Source organism: Panthera pardus, unplaced genomic scaffold (genome assembly GCF_024362965.1).
Source record: "Panthera pardus isolate Hobbes unplaced genomic scaffold, ASM2436296v1 HiC_scaffold_24, whole genome shotgun sequence".
Taxonomy (NCBI): domain Eukaryota; kingdom Metazoa; phylum Chordata; class Mammalia; order Carnivora; family Felidae; genus Panthera; species Panthera pardus.
The window spans coordinates 126,357,347-126,372,076 of record NW_026526810.1 but is presented as its reverse complement, the minus strand read 5'-3'; the positions used below and the strand labels follow the sequence as shown (position 1 = coordinate 126,372,076).

At 52.5% G+C, this 14,730-nt stretch overlaps 1 protein-coding gene across 6 annotated transcripts in view; it reads left to right on the top strand.

Annotated features, from left to right (window-relative positions):
• GPR68 (G protein-coupled receptor 68) overlaps positions 1-12,134 on the top strand; it is a 29,900-nt gene extending 17,766 nt beyond the window's left edge. For 4 of the 6 annotated variants that reach the window (XM_019462046.2, XM_019462048.2, XM_053889703.1 and 1 more), the window contains one exon: positions 8,761-12,134. In XM_019462046.2, the coding sequence (XP_019317591.2) occupies positions 8,897-9,979 (1,083 nt within the window). In that variant the 5' untranslated portion in view covers positions 8,761-8,896 and the 3' untranslated portion in view covers positions 9,980-12,134. Of the gene's footprint in view, positions 1-323; positions 882-8,760 lie in introns of those variants that run through there. The other 2 variants (XM_019462049.2, XM_019462045.2) reach the window with 2 other exon arrangements.
• The last annotated feature ends 2,596 nt before the right edge of the window (positions 12,135-14,730 follow it).

The following is a 14,730-nucleotide window of genomic DNA, read 5'->3' as shown; positions in this document are numbered from 1 at the left end:
CTGAAGGGTGACAGCCCGGGGCTGGGGACGGAAACAGTCCCCTTCCCCTGTCCTTGCCGGCCGTCCCATTGTTCTTGCCGGTGTCCGCAGCATATTCTAGCATTGGCTTGTCTGAACGGCTCAAGCAAGGACTCCTGGGGCAGGGGTTCGACACCCTGTAGCTCCTCTCCTGGTATCTTGTAGGTGCTCAAGGTGGTTTGATGGGTAAAATTAGTGTGGTTAGCTCCTCCTGCACCCCCCACCCCCACCCCACTCCCCAGGACTCTTGCCCCTAACTCAGGCTTTCACATTCCTGGCAAGGTCTCTCCCTGCCCCCCTGGGGTCTGGAAGCATTTGGAGGATGCGGATGGTGGAGGGAGCAGTCCCCCCCTGCTCTCATCCTTGGCTGGCAAGTGTTCCTCGGCAACCACCCAGCCTGATACCGGATCGGAGTTCACATGATTCTGCCTCAGCTCGGGAACGGGCAGCCTCCAGCTGGGATTTTCTAGACCGAGCTGGGAGGTGTGGTCTGTGGGAAATCTCCGGAGGGGAAGCGCGGGTCCTGGCTGCAGAGTGGCCTGCTTGGGGCCCTCCACCAGGCCTGGCAAGGTGGGTCCCGTCTCCTCCCCCGGGACTCTCCAGGGCCAGAGGAAGCCCGGCTATTTGAGGTTTGAGGGCAGTGCTCAGCCGAGTAGACAGTCAGAGAAGAGCCAGATTCCCCCTTTGCTGCCGCTCCCTGCCTGCTCTTCACCTGGCGTCAGAGACCATCGCCTTCCTGGGGTCTGGAGGCTGAGAAGGCGGGGGATCAGCCCAGTTGTTTCCAAACTGAGGATCGTGACTCATTAGTGGGTCAGGAAATCAATTTAGTGTAGAAATGATCAGAGTGCGTCGCAAGTAGTGGGGTAAGTATTGCTTCGGGGAAGTTTTAATTCTCTGTATGCAGGTGTGTGTGTGTGATGTCTGTGTGCTTGGTTACAATGTCAAATGTATCCTTGCTATGCTTTGTGGTCAGAAGAGCTTAAAAGGCAGCAAATCAGTGCCGTGATGCCTGGGTTCTGGGTCCTGGATTCAGATTCGCCCGACTTACTGTGTGAACTTGAGCCACTGGCTTAGGCTCTCTGGGCTTCAGGTTCTGTGAAATGGGATAGCAGTGCGAGCCCCACCTGCCCCAGAGCGACTGCCTGAGCCCAGATGGGACTGAACTTCCCAACAGGGACAAGGGCTTGAGAAATGAGATTTTCTCGTTGTTGTTGCCCGAGTGAGGCTGTTTGGGAGCAAGATGGGACTCAGGAAGCCTGCAGCCTGATTTCTACTCCCGTCCCAGAGGGAAATGTCAGCCTCTGAAAGCAGGTGGAAGTTTGACCAGCTAAAGGGAAGGGAAGCTGGGTGCGCAGGAAACTCCCTGCTCCGTGGGCTCGGGGCTCCGTGAGTAGCCGTCTGTGTGCGTGCCTGTGTGCAGCACGCGGAAGAAACGGCGACAGATTAGATCACTGTTTATGCACCGGCTCCAGGCCAGCATCATGCACCTCCGCCTTCTGGCTGGGGATGTGCAGGAGGCTCTCAGCTTGCGTCAAAAGGCGCTTCCTTCCTTTCAGGGCTAATTTTTCTTGGTCGTTAAGGTCCTGGAAGACCTTTCCCCGTGCCGACGAGCATTTGTAGAAAGATTTACTTTCAGGGGTCGGTTGTGTTGTGGATAGTCCGTGGATTTCTTAGCTGGATGATGAAGCGTTTGAGGTAGATGCAGAGACTCCTTGTGTTCATTCTCCGCCCCTCCCCCTGCCCCTCGGGCCACCACGGACTGGGCGCACTTTGGGTGCTGAGGACATGGGTGACCCGGTAGACATCTGCCGGGTGCAGGGGAGCAGGCCCGGGAGTAAGCCCGGTGGCCCTCCTGGTGGCATCTGAGGACCGGAGCTTGGCGAAGCCTGGGGGTGGAGGGTGGTTGCTCACGGATCACCGTGATAGACAGAAAGGGGACATGACACAGAGTTCATGTTCACAGAGTTTGGGCCGGTCTGAGCTCCAAACCTAGCCTACCACATCGTAACTGTGGAATCCTAAGCGGGTTGGTTCATCGCTCTGAGCTTCAGTTTTTTCACCTGTCAAATGAGCACTGATGAGAGTGGTATTGAAAGGGAGCGAATGTGCGGAAATGTGCCTGGCACGTCGAGCCCTCTCGGCCGATGTGGCTTGGTTCTTCTATTCCATCTAGGTTTTCCCATTCACGGAACACTTTTGCATCCACTGTGTCCCTTGATTTTTGAGGAGGAAGTTTCTTATGGACACCAGGTAGAGAAGGGAACCTCCTGGCAAGGTGGAGTTTCTATCTGGGGGTACCTGTCCTCAGGAACTGGTAGAAGGGAAGGTTGGCTGTGATAAGACCTGAGTGCAAAAGCTGGACCCTCTGACCAGCTCTGGAGGCTTGAGCAGATGCCAGGCTTCTGAAGAGGAAACCCCAGTAATCCTTCCTCCTTACTTTTCTATTTCTATTAATGATACCCCCGCTGTCCCAGCACCCAACCTCAAACCCATCTACCTATCCAGTCACCCATCTATCCATCTCTCTCCCCATTAACCCATCCATCTGTCTACCCCTCACCCATCTAGCTATACTTTTTTTAATTTTTAATGTTTATTTGAGAGAGAGAGACAGAGAGTGAGCAGGGGACAGGGAGAGAGACAGAGAGAGACACAGAATCAGAAGCAGACTCCAGCCTCTGAGCTGTCAGCACAGAGCCCGATGTGGGGCTCAAACCCACGAACTGTGAGATCATGACCTGAGCCGAAGTCGGACGCTCAACCGACTGAGCCACTCAGGTGCCACCCGCCACCATCTAGCTGTTTACATATTCATCCACCCACCCACCCACCCATTCATCCATCTGTCTACCCATTCACTCATTCATTTATCCATCTACCTCCTCATACATTCATTTACTCATCCACCTACCCATCTATCCACCCATTCACCTATCCACCCACCTAACAAATAATTTTTGAGAGCTTATAAGGACCAAGCACTAAGGAACATCTCAGATTTGTCCCTGACTGGGGTCCCTGCCCCCTACCTCCCTTCTAATTAGTTGTCAGTTTCTGTAGCTCCTTCTTGTCTCCTCTCCGGCCATGCTTCCTCATACCTAGACCCAGTCATGCCAAGCTACTCTCAGTTCCCCAAACGTGCCCATTGTCTCTCTCACATTTGGCCTGTTGCACACATTGTTTCCACAGGCAGAAACTCCCTTCTGCTTGGGTAGCCCTTCCCCCTTCTTCTTAGTCTGACTTGCCGCTCAGGAAGGCCTCTCTGGCTGGGTCAGGTTACCTCCCATGAGCTCCCTTAAAGTCCTGTGCTCTCCTTAGGAGCTGGTCTCACCTGTCTTCTCCGCTGTCTCATGAGAGTAAAAGCAACTTGAGTTTCACTAAGTGACAGTGTCTAGGGCAGTGCCTTCCATACAATAGATACTCAATAAGTGTCTGTTGTATGAATGAATAAGTGAATGGATGGACAGATGGATGGATGCACGAAAGCATGGTTGCATGGATGGTTTAGAGGATGGCATTAAGGGCGGTCAGATGGAGCTAGGAAATCCAACAGGAGGCCATTGTACCGATGCTGGGGGTGAAGTCTTGACCAAGTCAATCTAGGGCATTGGTGTAGGAAATGAAGAGGAAGAGATTGATGTGGGAAATATTCAGGAGTTGAAAATGGTAGAACTGGGTAATTAATTGGATGCTTTGGATGAAGATAAGGGAAGAAGCCAAAGGCCATTCATCTGCACAGGTAGAGATGCCCCTTCCAAGAGGCCGTTAGTGCAGAAAATGATGGAAGGGGGCTGGGCCTCATCATGGAGCATGTCTTGTGAGGCAGCGGGAAGCTGGTTACGTCCACTGTCCGCCTGGTGGGAGGCCTGGAGTCGTCAGAGTGCAGATGGGGTTGAAACCACAGAGGGAGGCTGTCCCACAGAGGCCGTGTGTGGAGTGAAAAGAACAAACCAAATTAAACGTGAGTATGAGGGGGGCTCACAGTACCACCGTGCGCTGCCTCGAGCGGTAGTCATTTGTGCGTGCTGTTCTGTCTTATGAGACTGGAGGCTCCCTGAGGGTGGGAGGAACACAGAGGAACTGGACTCTTGGACAAGCCACTCCATCCCTCAGTGTCCTCTTGCCTAAAATGGGGAAAATAACAGGGCTGTAGTGAAGATGGGTGAGAGGGCAGAGGTGAAACGCTCTGTAAACTGCAGAAGATTTTGCAAATATAAGGTGTAAGAACCCTGACAGATCCAGTCCCTATTTCTTGAGAGAGCGAATCAGGCTGTTGACCTCCCAAAGGCTGCATCCTGGTTCTGCCCATAAGGGTTCTGTTGGGTCGTTAAGTTCCCCTTACAGCTACCTCTGCCTCCCAGCTTGGGAACTCGAGTTATCAGGATACTTATCCTGCCCCTTATCAGGACTCAGATCCCAGACTTTCTAGAGCTTTGAGTGCCTTGCTACTCAGAGTGTGATCAGCGGGCTGGCATACCAACACCACATAGGAGCATATTGCAAATTCTCAAGCCCCACCTCAGACCCACTGGATTAGACATTCGGTAGGTAAGGCTCAATAATTTCAATAAGGTTTTTTTTTTTTTTTTTAAGTTTATGTATTTATTTTGAGAGAAGAGAGTATGAGCGAGGGAGGGGCAGAGAGGGAGGAAGAGAGAATCCCAAGCAAGCTCCACACTGTCAGCACGGAGCCCGACACAGGGCCCGAACTCGTGAACTGCGAGATCACAACCTGAACCGAAATCAAGAGTCGGACGCTTAACCAGTTGAGGCGCCCCTCAAAAATCTGTTTTAAAACAAATCTTCCAGGTGACTCAGATGCACCTAAATATGAAAACCACGGCTCTGGAACACCCAAACCCACTTTTCGCTACAAGGGAACGTAGGAGGTGTTTTAACCTAAACATAGTAAATGTTTCTTCTCTGCCTTGCACGCTTGAACATTTTTTACTTTGGTTGCCAGAATTCGCTTATTGTTGGCCTAGGAAAGAGGAAGCCACAAGCCATTGCCCCAGCTCCCCCCTCACCCGCCATACACACATATATACACTCACCGCTTATAAACAATAGGCTTCAGCCTGGTGACCTTCCAAAGACCCGACAGGACGTGTTTTTCTTCACGATGGCTTCATTTGCCCTGTTTTGGGGGCATCTGGGGGCCTGTGCTTATGAATGAATTTTATCTTCCTGCGGGTGGACTTTATCTGGACTTTGGAGAACCTGAGGTAAATCTAGAGACGGGGGCTGTCCCGGGTGAGTGCTCTTGGGGACAGTTCAGGGACGTGTCCGGCTGTTGACCTCATATGTAAGCCAGCTGAACTGTGCGTGGGCTTGGGATTCAGGGATAGGAGGGTCGGCAAGTGGAGGGTGAGTGGAACCAAAGTTTGACTCACCGGCCGCGGGCGGAGTTGAAGGGTCACAGGGCTCATCTGCCCCCTTTCCCCCTTCCTCTCACCATCAAAACATATAAGCAAAACCAAAAAAAAAAAAAAAAAACCACAAAAAGCAAAAACTAAGAAAACACCCTCGTGCACTGTGGGTAGGAATGTAAAATGATGCAGCCACTATGGAAAACAGAATGGCAGTTCCTCAAAAGAACTGAAAATAGAACTGTCCTATGATCCAGGAATTCCACTTCTAGGTGTTGACCCCAAAGGACTGAAAACGGGGACTCAAGCGGACCCTCGGCATCCCTGTTCACTGCAGCGTTATCCACACTGGCCAGTAGGGAGGATAGAAACAACTCCGATGTTCACTGACAAACGAGTGGAAACACAAAAGCACAGTACATGCACACAACGTAATGTTGTTCAGCCTTCAGGAAGAAGGAAATCCTGCAGTATACTACCCCATGAATGAACCCGGAGGACATTTTGCTAAGTGACATAAGCCAGACACAAAAAGGCAAACGCCGAACGATTTCCCTCACACGAGGTCCTAGCATAGTCAAATTCAGAGACAGAGAGTACAATGGAGCTTGCCAGGGGCTGGGGGGTGAGGGGAATGGGGTATGGGGTATAGGGGAATGGGAATAGGGTATAACGGATACAGAGTTTTCCAGTTTGGGAAGATGAGAAAGTTCTGGAGACGGGTGGTGTGGTGATGGTTGCATAACCGTGTGAATGTACTTCACGCCGCTTAAAAATGTACACTTAAAAATGGTTAACATGGTACATTTTATGTTATATATATCTAACCACAATTAAAAACAGCGAGAAGCACTCCCCTCCGCCACCATCACTGAGATTCTGGGCTTGTGTCCTGGAGAGGGTGGAGAGGTGAGCCCGATGGGAGTCCTGCCTTCTGGAGACTGAGAGTTCGAGAGTGAGTCTCAGGTGGGGACTGGCTGGCCAGGAGCGGGGACATGGAGTAGGCAGACCTGGGTCCTCCTGCCCACGCTTCCTTCCTCAGGCCTGAGGCGCAGAGAGCTGGCCTTTGTAGCCAGAGGGTGGTGGTGGGGGGCAAGGCCGAGGGAGTCGGGGCCAGATCATGCTGGGCCTTGTAGGTCCCGCAAGGAGTTTGGGCTTTACTGTAGGTGTGATAAGAAGCCATCTCAGTGGGTTTTAAGCAAGGGAGAAGAAGAGCTGGTTATATTTAGAAAGATGGCTGTGCCTTCCATGTGGGTAATGGGCAGGAGCATGAAGGGGAGAGCCAGGGTGGGGTGGGGGGAGCCGCAAAGAGTCCCAGGGACTCCAGGTGAGGAGGGTAGCTTTGGACCAGAACCATCTCCTGCCCATTTAGAGGCAAGAGGCCAGGCAGGAGCCACAACAGAGCTGCAGGAGGGAGATGGCGGTGGGAGGGGGCCTGGTCAGCTGGCGGTGAGGTGGCTGGGGGCAGACTCTGAGGCTTTTCCCTTCTGGGTCCTTGAGTCCCAGATTGACTATTGTTGAGAGACCATGCAAAGGACAGGGTTGATCTGCTGATACTTCAAAATAGCTTAATTCAAATGTTACTCATTCAGAATTTGCAACCATATAAGACTGTATGTTCTCGGGGGGGCGGGGTGGTGAAAAAAAATCTGAGCTATTACGATGATTTGTCACCTTCTAAAGGGCTACAGGACACAAAGAGATATGCAATACATATGGGGTATTAAAATTTCATGGAAAGGGGGTGGTTGGGGGAAAAATGTCTAATGAGGGTCTTTGGGAGAATAATTCTTTTTCTTTTCTCTTTCTTTCTTTCTTTCTTTCTTTCTTTCTTTCTTTCTTTTTCTTTGAGACAGAGAGAGCATGAGAGAGTGAGAGTGGAAGAGGGGGAGAGAGAGGGAGAGGGAGAGAGAGAATCCTAAGCAGACTCCACGCTCAGCACGGAGCCCGATACAGGGCTTGATCCCACAACCCTGGGATCATGACCTGAGCTGAAATCAAGAGTCAGACACTCAACTGACTGAGCCACCCAGGTGCCCCCGGGGAGGATGACTGTTAAACAAGCAAAAAGTTGAAACATCCTGATTTAGACTCACAGTGAGATTTTTCACTGGAACCAGGAGTGTTTAATCAATAGAGAGAGGAGCTCAGGCTTTTCATTATATATATATATATATATATATATATATATATATATATATATATATCAGATAATTTATAAAGTAGGCTTACAACAACAATTTTTATTCTATTTTGTTCTAATGTATCTGTAAATAGAGCAATAGCTGGGGCGCCTGGGTGGCTTAGTCGGTTAAGCGTCCGACTTCGGCTCAGGTCATGATCTCACGGTCTGTGAGTTCGAGCCCCGCGTCAGGCTCTGTGCTGACAGCTCGGAGCCTGGAGCCTGTTTCAGATTCTGTGTCTCCCTCTCTCTCTCTGCCCCTCCCCTGTTCACGCTCTGTCTCTCTCTGTCTCAAAAATAAATAAACGTTAAAAAAAATTAAAAAAAAAATAGAGCAATAGCATTTTCTTTCTTAAATTCTCAACACGATAAACTTCTTGCAAATACCATCTGTGACTCCGCCTCTTTCCCTCTGGCAAAACAATGCCGTGCATTTTGACATCCATCATTTGATGTGGCCCTGATACTGCCCCTGAGGGTGAGTGCTTCTATCCCCACCTTCTAGATGAGGAAACTGAGACAAAGGGTAAATGCCTTGCCCAGCCTGTAAGCGGCTGACCCCGGCCTCGTGTTCATTTCTGTTGGTTCCCGTCTTGTGCTGTTCCCTGCGCTGGGCCCTCAGTTCTCCAGAGAAGAGGTGAGGGAGCACCTCCTGGGGAGCACCGAGAATCCAGGCAGTGGCCTGAGGGAAGCACGGCCTTTGTTTCTTGCCAGAGCACAAGAGGACGTGACAGGGCCGGGCCCTGCTGTCTGGAGAGGCCCCCAGAAGGGGCCGTGACCTCAGTGTTAACTGCCCTGGTACATGTCTTGGAGCAAGCAGGAAAGATGTGACGGATGCATAGTGCTGTCGTAGAGAATGGCTGGAGCCCTCACTGTCGTGCGTGGGTTGGAACTGAACTTTACCTTGAGCTTCCCTTGGAGGGTTTGTGCTCACAAGGGCTCCTAGCCTTGCTTGCTGCCCCGAGGGACCAGGAAAATAAATAAGGGACGGGAGGCCAGGGAAGGGGGACAGGGAGGCCCAAACCACATTTTACATTTTAGTATCCTGGTGTGCCACCCGCTCGGATAGGCTAGTGGAGTTGAGGTCGGTCCGTCTTCTCGATCGGGTGACGCACTTAGAACGGGACCTGGCACACAGTAGGTGCTACAGAAATGTGAGCTGCTGTTATTCCAAGCCTCTCCCGCCTTCAGCTTTCAGGGACTTCCCCGCCACCGAGGAGGCCCAGCCTTTGAACCGGCTTGAGCCGCATCCCGCAAGCAAGATGGCGTCAGACAGCCCGGCCCCTTCCCCGAGCCCATGAGGGGCGAGGCCCCTTGAGGCCCGAAGATGGGGAACGTCACTGAGAACTCGTCGCTGAGCTGTCCCATCGACCACACCATCCACCAGACTCTGGCCCCGGTGGTCTACGTGGCGGTGCTGGTGGTGGGCTTCCCGGCCAACTGCCTGTCCCTCTACTTCGGCTACCTGCAGATCAAGGCCCGGAACGAGCTGGGCGTGTACCTGTGCAACCTGACGGTGGCCGACCTCTTCTACATCTGCTCGCTCCCCTTCTGGCTGCAGTACGTGCTGCAGCACGACAACTGGTCGCACGGAGACCTGTCCTGCCAGCTGTGCGGCATCCTCCTCTACGAGAACATCTACATCAGCGTGGGCTTCCTGTGCTGCATCTCCATCGACCGCTACCTGGCCGTGGCCCACCCCTTCCGCTTCCACCAGTTCCGCACCCTGAAGGCGGCCGTGGGCGTCAGCGCGCTCATCTGGGCCAAGGAGCTGCTGACCAGCGTCTACTTCCTCAGGCACCAGGAGGTGGTGGAGGACGACAAGCGGCACCGCGTCTGCTTCGAGCACTACCCGCTGGAGCCGTGGCAGCGCGGCATCAACTACTACCGCTTCCTGGTGGGCTTCCTCTTCCCGCTGTGCCTGCTGCTGGCCTCCTACCGGGGCATCCTGCGGGCCGTGCGCCGCAGCCACGGCACCCAGAAGAGCCGCAAGGACCAGATCCAGCGGCTCGTGTTCAGCACGGTGGTCATCTTCCTGGCCTGCTTCCTGCCCTACCACACCCTGCTGCTGGTGCGCAGCCTCTGGGAGGCCAGCTGCCAGTTCGCCAGGGCCGTCTTCAACGCCTACCACTTCGCCCTGCTCCTCACCAGCTTCAACTGCGTGGCCGACCCCGTGCTGTACTGCTTCGTCAGCGAGTCCACCCACAGGGACCTGGGCCGCCTGCGCGGGGCCTGCCTGGCCTTCCTCGCCTGCGCCAGGACCGGCCGGGCCAGGGAGGCCTACCCGTCGGGCACCCCCGACGCCTCGGGGAAGAGCGATGAGCCCGAGTTGCTGACCAGGCTCCACTCGACCTTCCAGACCCCGAACTCGCCTGGAGCGGGCGGGACCCCCGCGGGCGGCTTGGCCTAGCCAGGGTCCCGCCGCCGTGTGGGGCCAAGTGAGGCCTGAGCTTGCCCGCCGCCTGCCGCCCGCGTGGCCAAGCGCAGGTGGGAGCGATGGGCCTGGGCCGCCGTGAGACCTCTCTGGTCCCGGGGAGGGGGGGGGGGGCCTCTCTGGTCCCAGGGGGGCTGCTCCAGCTTGCTGAGCCCAGTGGGGATAAGCCCCCATCGGCTGATGGGAGTCGTCTGCGGCCGGCTTCTGGGGAGAGGAAGACAGTGAATTGTCACCTCCAGGAAGTTCTCAAAGACAGGCTGGAGGGGGGGAGGGTGCAGAGCGTGAGGGGTGGGGATTGGGAGATGAGGGGGGGTATCTGGGTTCACGCCTGCCAGGACCTTCCAGTGCCGTTGTCACCGATGACACCTGTCCAAATGCACGGGTGTTTCCTGAGGACATGACACACGAAGCTGTATTGTCATCATTAACACTTGAGCCCCACCCCACAAAGGGGTCGGAAGGGAGATGACCTCCCTGGAGGCCGGAGGGGAGAAGGGAGGTGGGGAGGCGGTCGGGCACTGGCAGCATGTGGTGGGGGGACAGTGAAGGGCATGTCTCACTTTCACAGGACAGGTGAGTGGATTCTACAAGCCCCAGGGCTGATGGAAGACAAATCCCGGGGCTCCCTGGGGCCATGTCTGTGGCCCTTTTAAACAGCCAGTCCTGAAGCGCAGGGCCAGGACAGAGGCCTAAATCCAGTGTGTCTAACCGAGTTCCCAACACACAGAGTTCTAATTATTTTTCTGTTTCCATTTGCCCAGAAGCACCAGAGGCAGATGCCAGGAACCCTATGTGTTTGTGTGTGTGTGTGTGTGTGTGTGTGTACGTGCGCGTGCGTGCAAGCATGCATGTGTTCACAGTTAAAATGCCAGGGTCTCCATGACAGCTCTGTGCCAAGACACTGAGGCTAAGGTTATATGACTACTGGCAGAATTGTCTCCCCCCACCCCCCAGTCCCCACCTCAGCCCCCTGCCACACGCCCTGTGGAGTGTCTTAGCAGTCTCAGAGAGGACCCTGACATTCTCTCCGAGTTCTCAGATACAACAAAACAAAACGGAGACTCATTCTCTGGCATCTCTCAGCCCAAAGGCCTGGGGTTAAGCTCCATAATGGTTTAAATAGCCCCTGAGACTAGAAGAGGAGGTGGCCCCGGGCTCACCCTGCCTCTTTTGTTCTCCAGCACTGCTCGTCTGCCAGACATCTCACCCCACCACCTGGAGAGTGATAGTGGGTCTGTAGGGCCGTATGTAGACCAAGGTACTGCCCGCCATCTTCTGTTCTGTCCTGGGAAGCTCAGTACCAGTCTCATTTCTCCTGCAATTTTGTGCCCGACCATGTTGAGCCTCCACCCTGGTGAACATACCAAGGACCAGAAGGACTTCTTGCTGCTCCAAGGATCTGCCCACCTTTACAGAAATGCTAGTCCTTCAGATTTCCTGGTCAGTGGGCTGGGGCCAACTCTGACTTCCTTTGGAGTTCTGGGATTCAAGCTCCTCACTGCCAAGGGGCTAGGTGGACTCAAGCCTGGGGAGGGACCAGGGGCAGGGAGACACAAGCTGGCATCCATAGGACATTTATGGAATCTGCTAAAAGGAGAGCCAAGGAGAACATCCTCTAGATCTCTCTGACTCTCTCCTCCCATCCCTTTCCAAGAGGTGGGTTTATCCTGAGTCGCTTACTCTCCAATCAGGGGTGCCCAGAGGCAGATACCCCAGGTTGGATGTGTCCCAGGGAAGTGGCTTTGGCTTTGACTGGATAGCCCTATTCTAGCTCCTTATGGAAGGCCTCCCATAACCTGGGGAGCTTCTCTTCCCCTTCTTGGAGGAGGCAGTGACCAGATCTGAAAGTGGCAGAAAAGTCCACCCGGCCCCAGCCCAGAATCTTACTGGGGCAATGGAACTGGTTGAGACCTCCATGCCTCCTCATGCCAAATTTCCCCCTATTTTGACCTTAAACATGGGTGTTCCCACCAGGAGGATGGACGGGGATGAGCTGAGGGTGGTTCCTTTTACTATCAAGAGTTGTATTTTTGTACGGTCCTCCCTTTTATGCCAAGTATATGTGTGCCGAATTGTGCAATGGATTTACGTAGCAAACTTGAGTCTGCAAATAAAGCAAAGTAAAAAGCCACAGCTGGAGTGTGCTGCAGTCTTTATGGGGAAGGAGGGTCTTCCAACACCAGGGGTATCTAGAAGGCTCTTGAAATACCCAATGGAGTTAGGAAGATCCAGGGATTGGTTTTCTTAGAGAAAAGTCAGAGAAATTAGGGTATTTTGCCTTGGTCAGCCAGCAGTGGCCAAAAACAATGGAGCCTTCAAGTGAAGTTGGGTCTTCTCTCTCTCCTCTTGAGATTCATAAAGTGTCTTCAGATCTATAGCACATTGTTACAAATCCACTCCGGGACTTAACTTGTTTTCCTCCTTTTGAGGACAGAGTCCAGCCTTGTGATTTGGAGAATATCACTCCCTCTGTCCCCCACAGTGAGGAAGGGCTTGATGAGAGAGACCACCCCGCTCACCAAGGAAGATTGCCAACGTAGAAAGACCTGCTGGAGTCCTCTCTTGGGGATGTCCTCACTTCTTGGGTTTTGTTTGGGGAGGTTCACATTTGTTGACCAGCCCTTTTAGGTTTTAGCATCTTGCCAACAGTGGCAGGCTATGTGTTTATCGCTCAAGATTAACTGCATCATATTAAAATGTAAATTTGGTTTTGGTCACTTAATCCTTCTCTGGGTCAGATTCCTGGAGTCCTGAAGTATTCTGCAAGAATCGATCCTTCTTCCAAACAGACTAAGTGAGGACGTTATTGGGGATTAAGACTCCTTTCTCTCCTGAGGGAATGGATGGAGGAAAAGGCCCATCTGGTTTGGACGGAAGGTGACAGAGCCATTAGATTCCTTTCTTATTCACCAGTGTTGCTTAGCAAGATGAGGGCTCATCTTCCTGTTTATACACATTGGTCTGTGGGTTGGCCAGACAAGAGTGGGAGAAATTTTCAGCACAGAATGCAGCCCCATCTGCCGCATTCCCTCTGACCGGTGGAGCCAAGATAGCCAGAATGTGGTCCGCTTGGTTCACTGCTTTTCTGAAAAATCTGCTGCTTGAAGCTGGCGATCCTACAGCCTCCATTCCTGGAATTCATCTAGCAAGACAATGGCCTTTGATGGCAATCACCTGGAGGTCACAATAGTACCCAATGATCTGGAGAAATGGTGGGATTTTTATTCCTTTTGCTTTAATTCAACTACTCTCAGAAGGACGCTGCTAGATTGTATGTTAGATATCATTGCTGGAATGCACCATACAGGTCATGATAGCCCGTTTTCTCTCCATGAATTATCCCAGGTATATCCCCTCTCCCCCAAATGATGGTCCAGTTTTCTGAACAAATACCACCAATGGCACCAATTTGCTACTTCCCGAGATAAGTCGTTCCAGGGTTGGTCAGAAAATCTTAACTCTTAATGAGCCAAAGTGGAACCACTTTCCCCACTGGCCTTAAAGCACATGAACTGTGCCCCTGGAGTACATGGTCCTTCCAGTACTGGCATCTGAAGAGAATTTTCTTATCCTACTTCTCAGTATTAAACCTTGCAAGCTTGAATTAGACAAGGCTGGATTATACTGCAGTAATGAATATACCACCCCACCCCCCCCCCCCAAATCACAGTGCCTTAAAACAAGAAAAGTTTGTCTTCTGTTCATCCAAAGTCCAACGAGAGGCTGCCAGTTCTGGAAAATCTTCATCCAAGTGATGGCAGTGATTCAGAATCCTTCCATCAAGAGGTTCCCGCATCTTGGGGTACTGTTCCATCCATACAGGTAGGGGAAGCAGCACCAAAAGAATCTCACGGGGCATTTATGGCCAAGTCTGGAAGTGGTTGATATCTACTACTCACACTCCATTGGCCAGATTCCAATCACATGCTCCAACCCAACTGCAAGGGAGAATGGGAAATGTAGTTTTCCTATGTATTCAGGAAGGGGAAACAGAAGTGGTGAGCATCCAGCCAGTCTCTGACAGATGTCAATTTAAGTCACCTACCTCCACTAAACAGGTTTTAAGCTCTCAGCTTCCTAAACCTTACCTGAACAAAACTCACTTCTTCAAATGTGATGCTTGGATCTGAAGTGAGACCAAGCCTGTATGATCTGCACTGAGGAGAAAGGGACCATTTACCTCACACTGTGCTTCTCCTCCTCCTCCTCCTCCTCCCTCTCCTCCTTCTCCTTCCTCCTTCTCCTTCTTTTCTTCTTCTTCTTCTTCTTCTTCTTCTCCTAATGTTTATTTTTGAGGGAGAGGGAGAGAGGGGGAGGGAGTAGGGACAGAGAGAGAGGGGAACAGAGGATCTGAAGTGGGATCTGTGCTGAAAGCAGAGAGCCCAAAGTGGGGCTCAAACTCATGAACTGTGACATCATGACCTGAGCCAAAGTCAACCACTCAACCGACTGAGCCACCCAGGCACCACGACCTCACTGTGCTTCTGTCGATGCATTGGCTTTTCTGGCAGACACAGCACATCATTGACATACACTGAGTCCATGTGAACTGCTCTTATGCCACATCTTCTCTGTCCTGCCTAGAGCGGTGGTCTCTTGAATCTGGGAATTATCATTGAGGAGCAGTGAAACCCATATGGAATGGGCAGGAAGGAGCAGAATGCAGTGGACTGGACAATGGTGGGGCTGGCCATCAGCAGGGCCCATGCAATTAGGGGCATGAAATG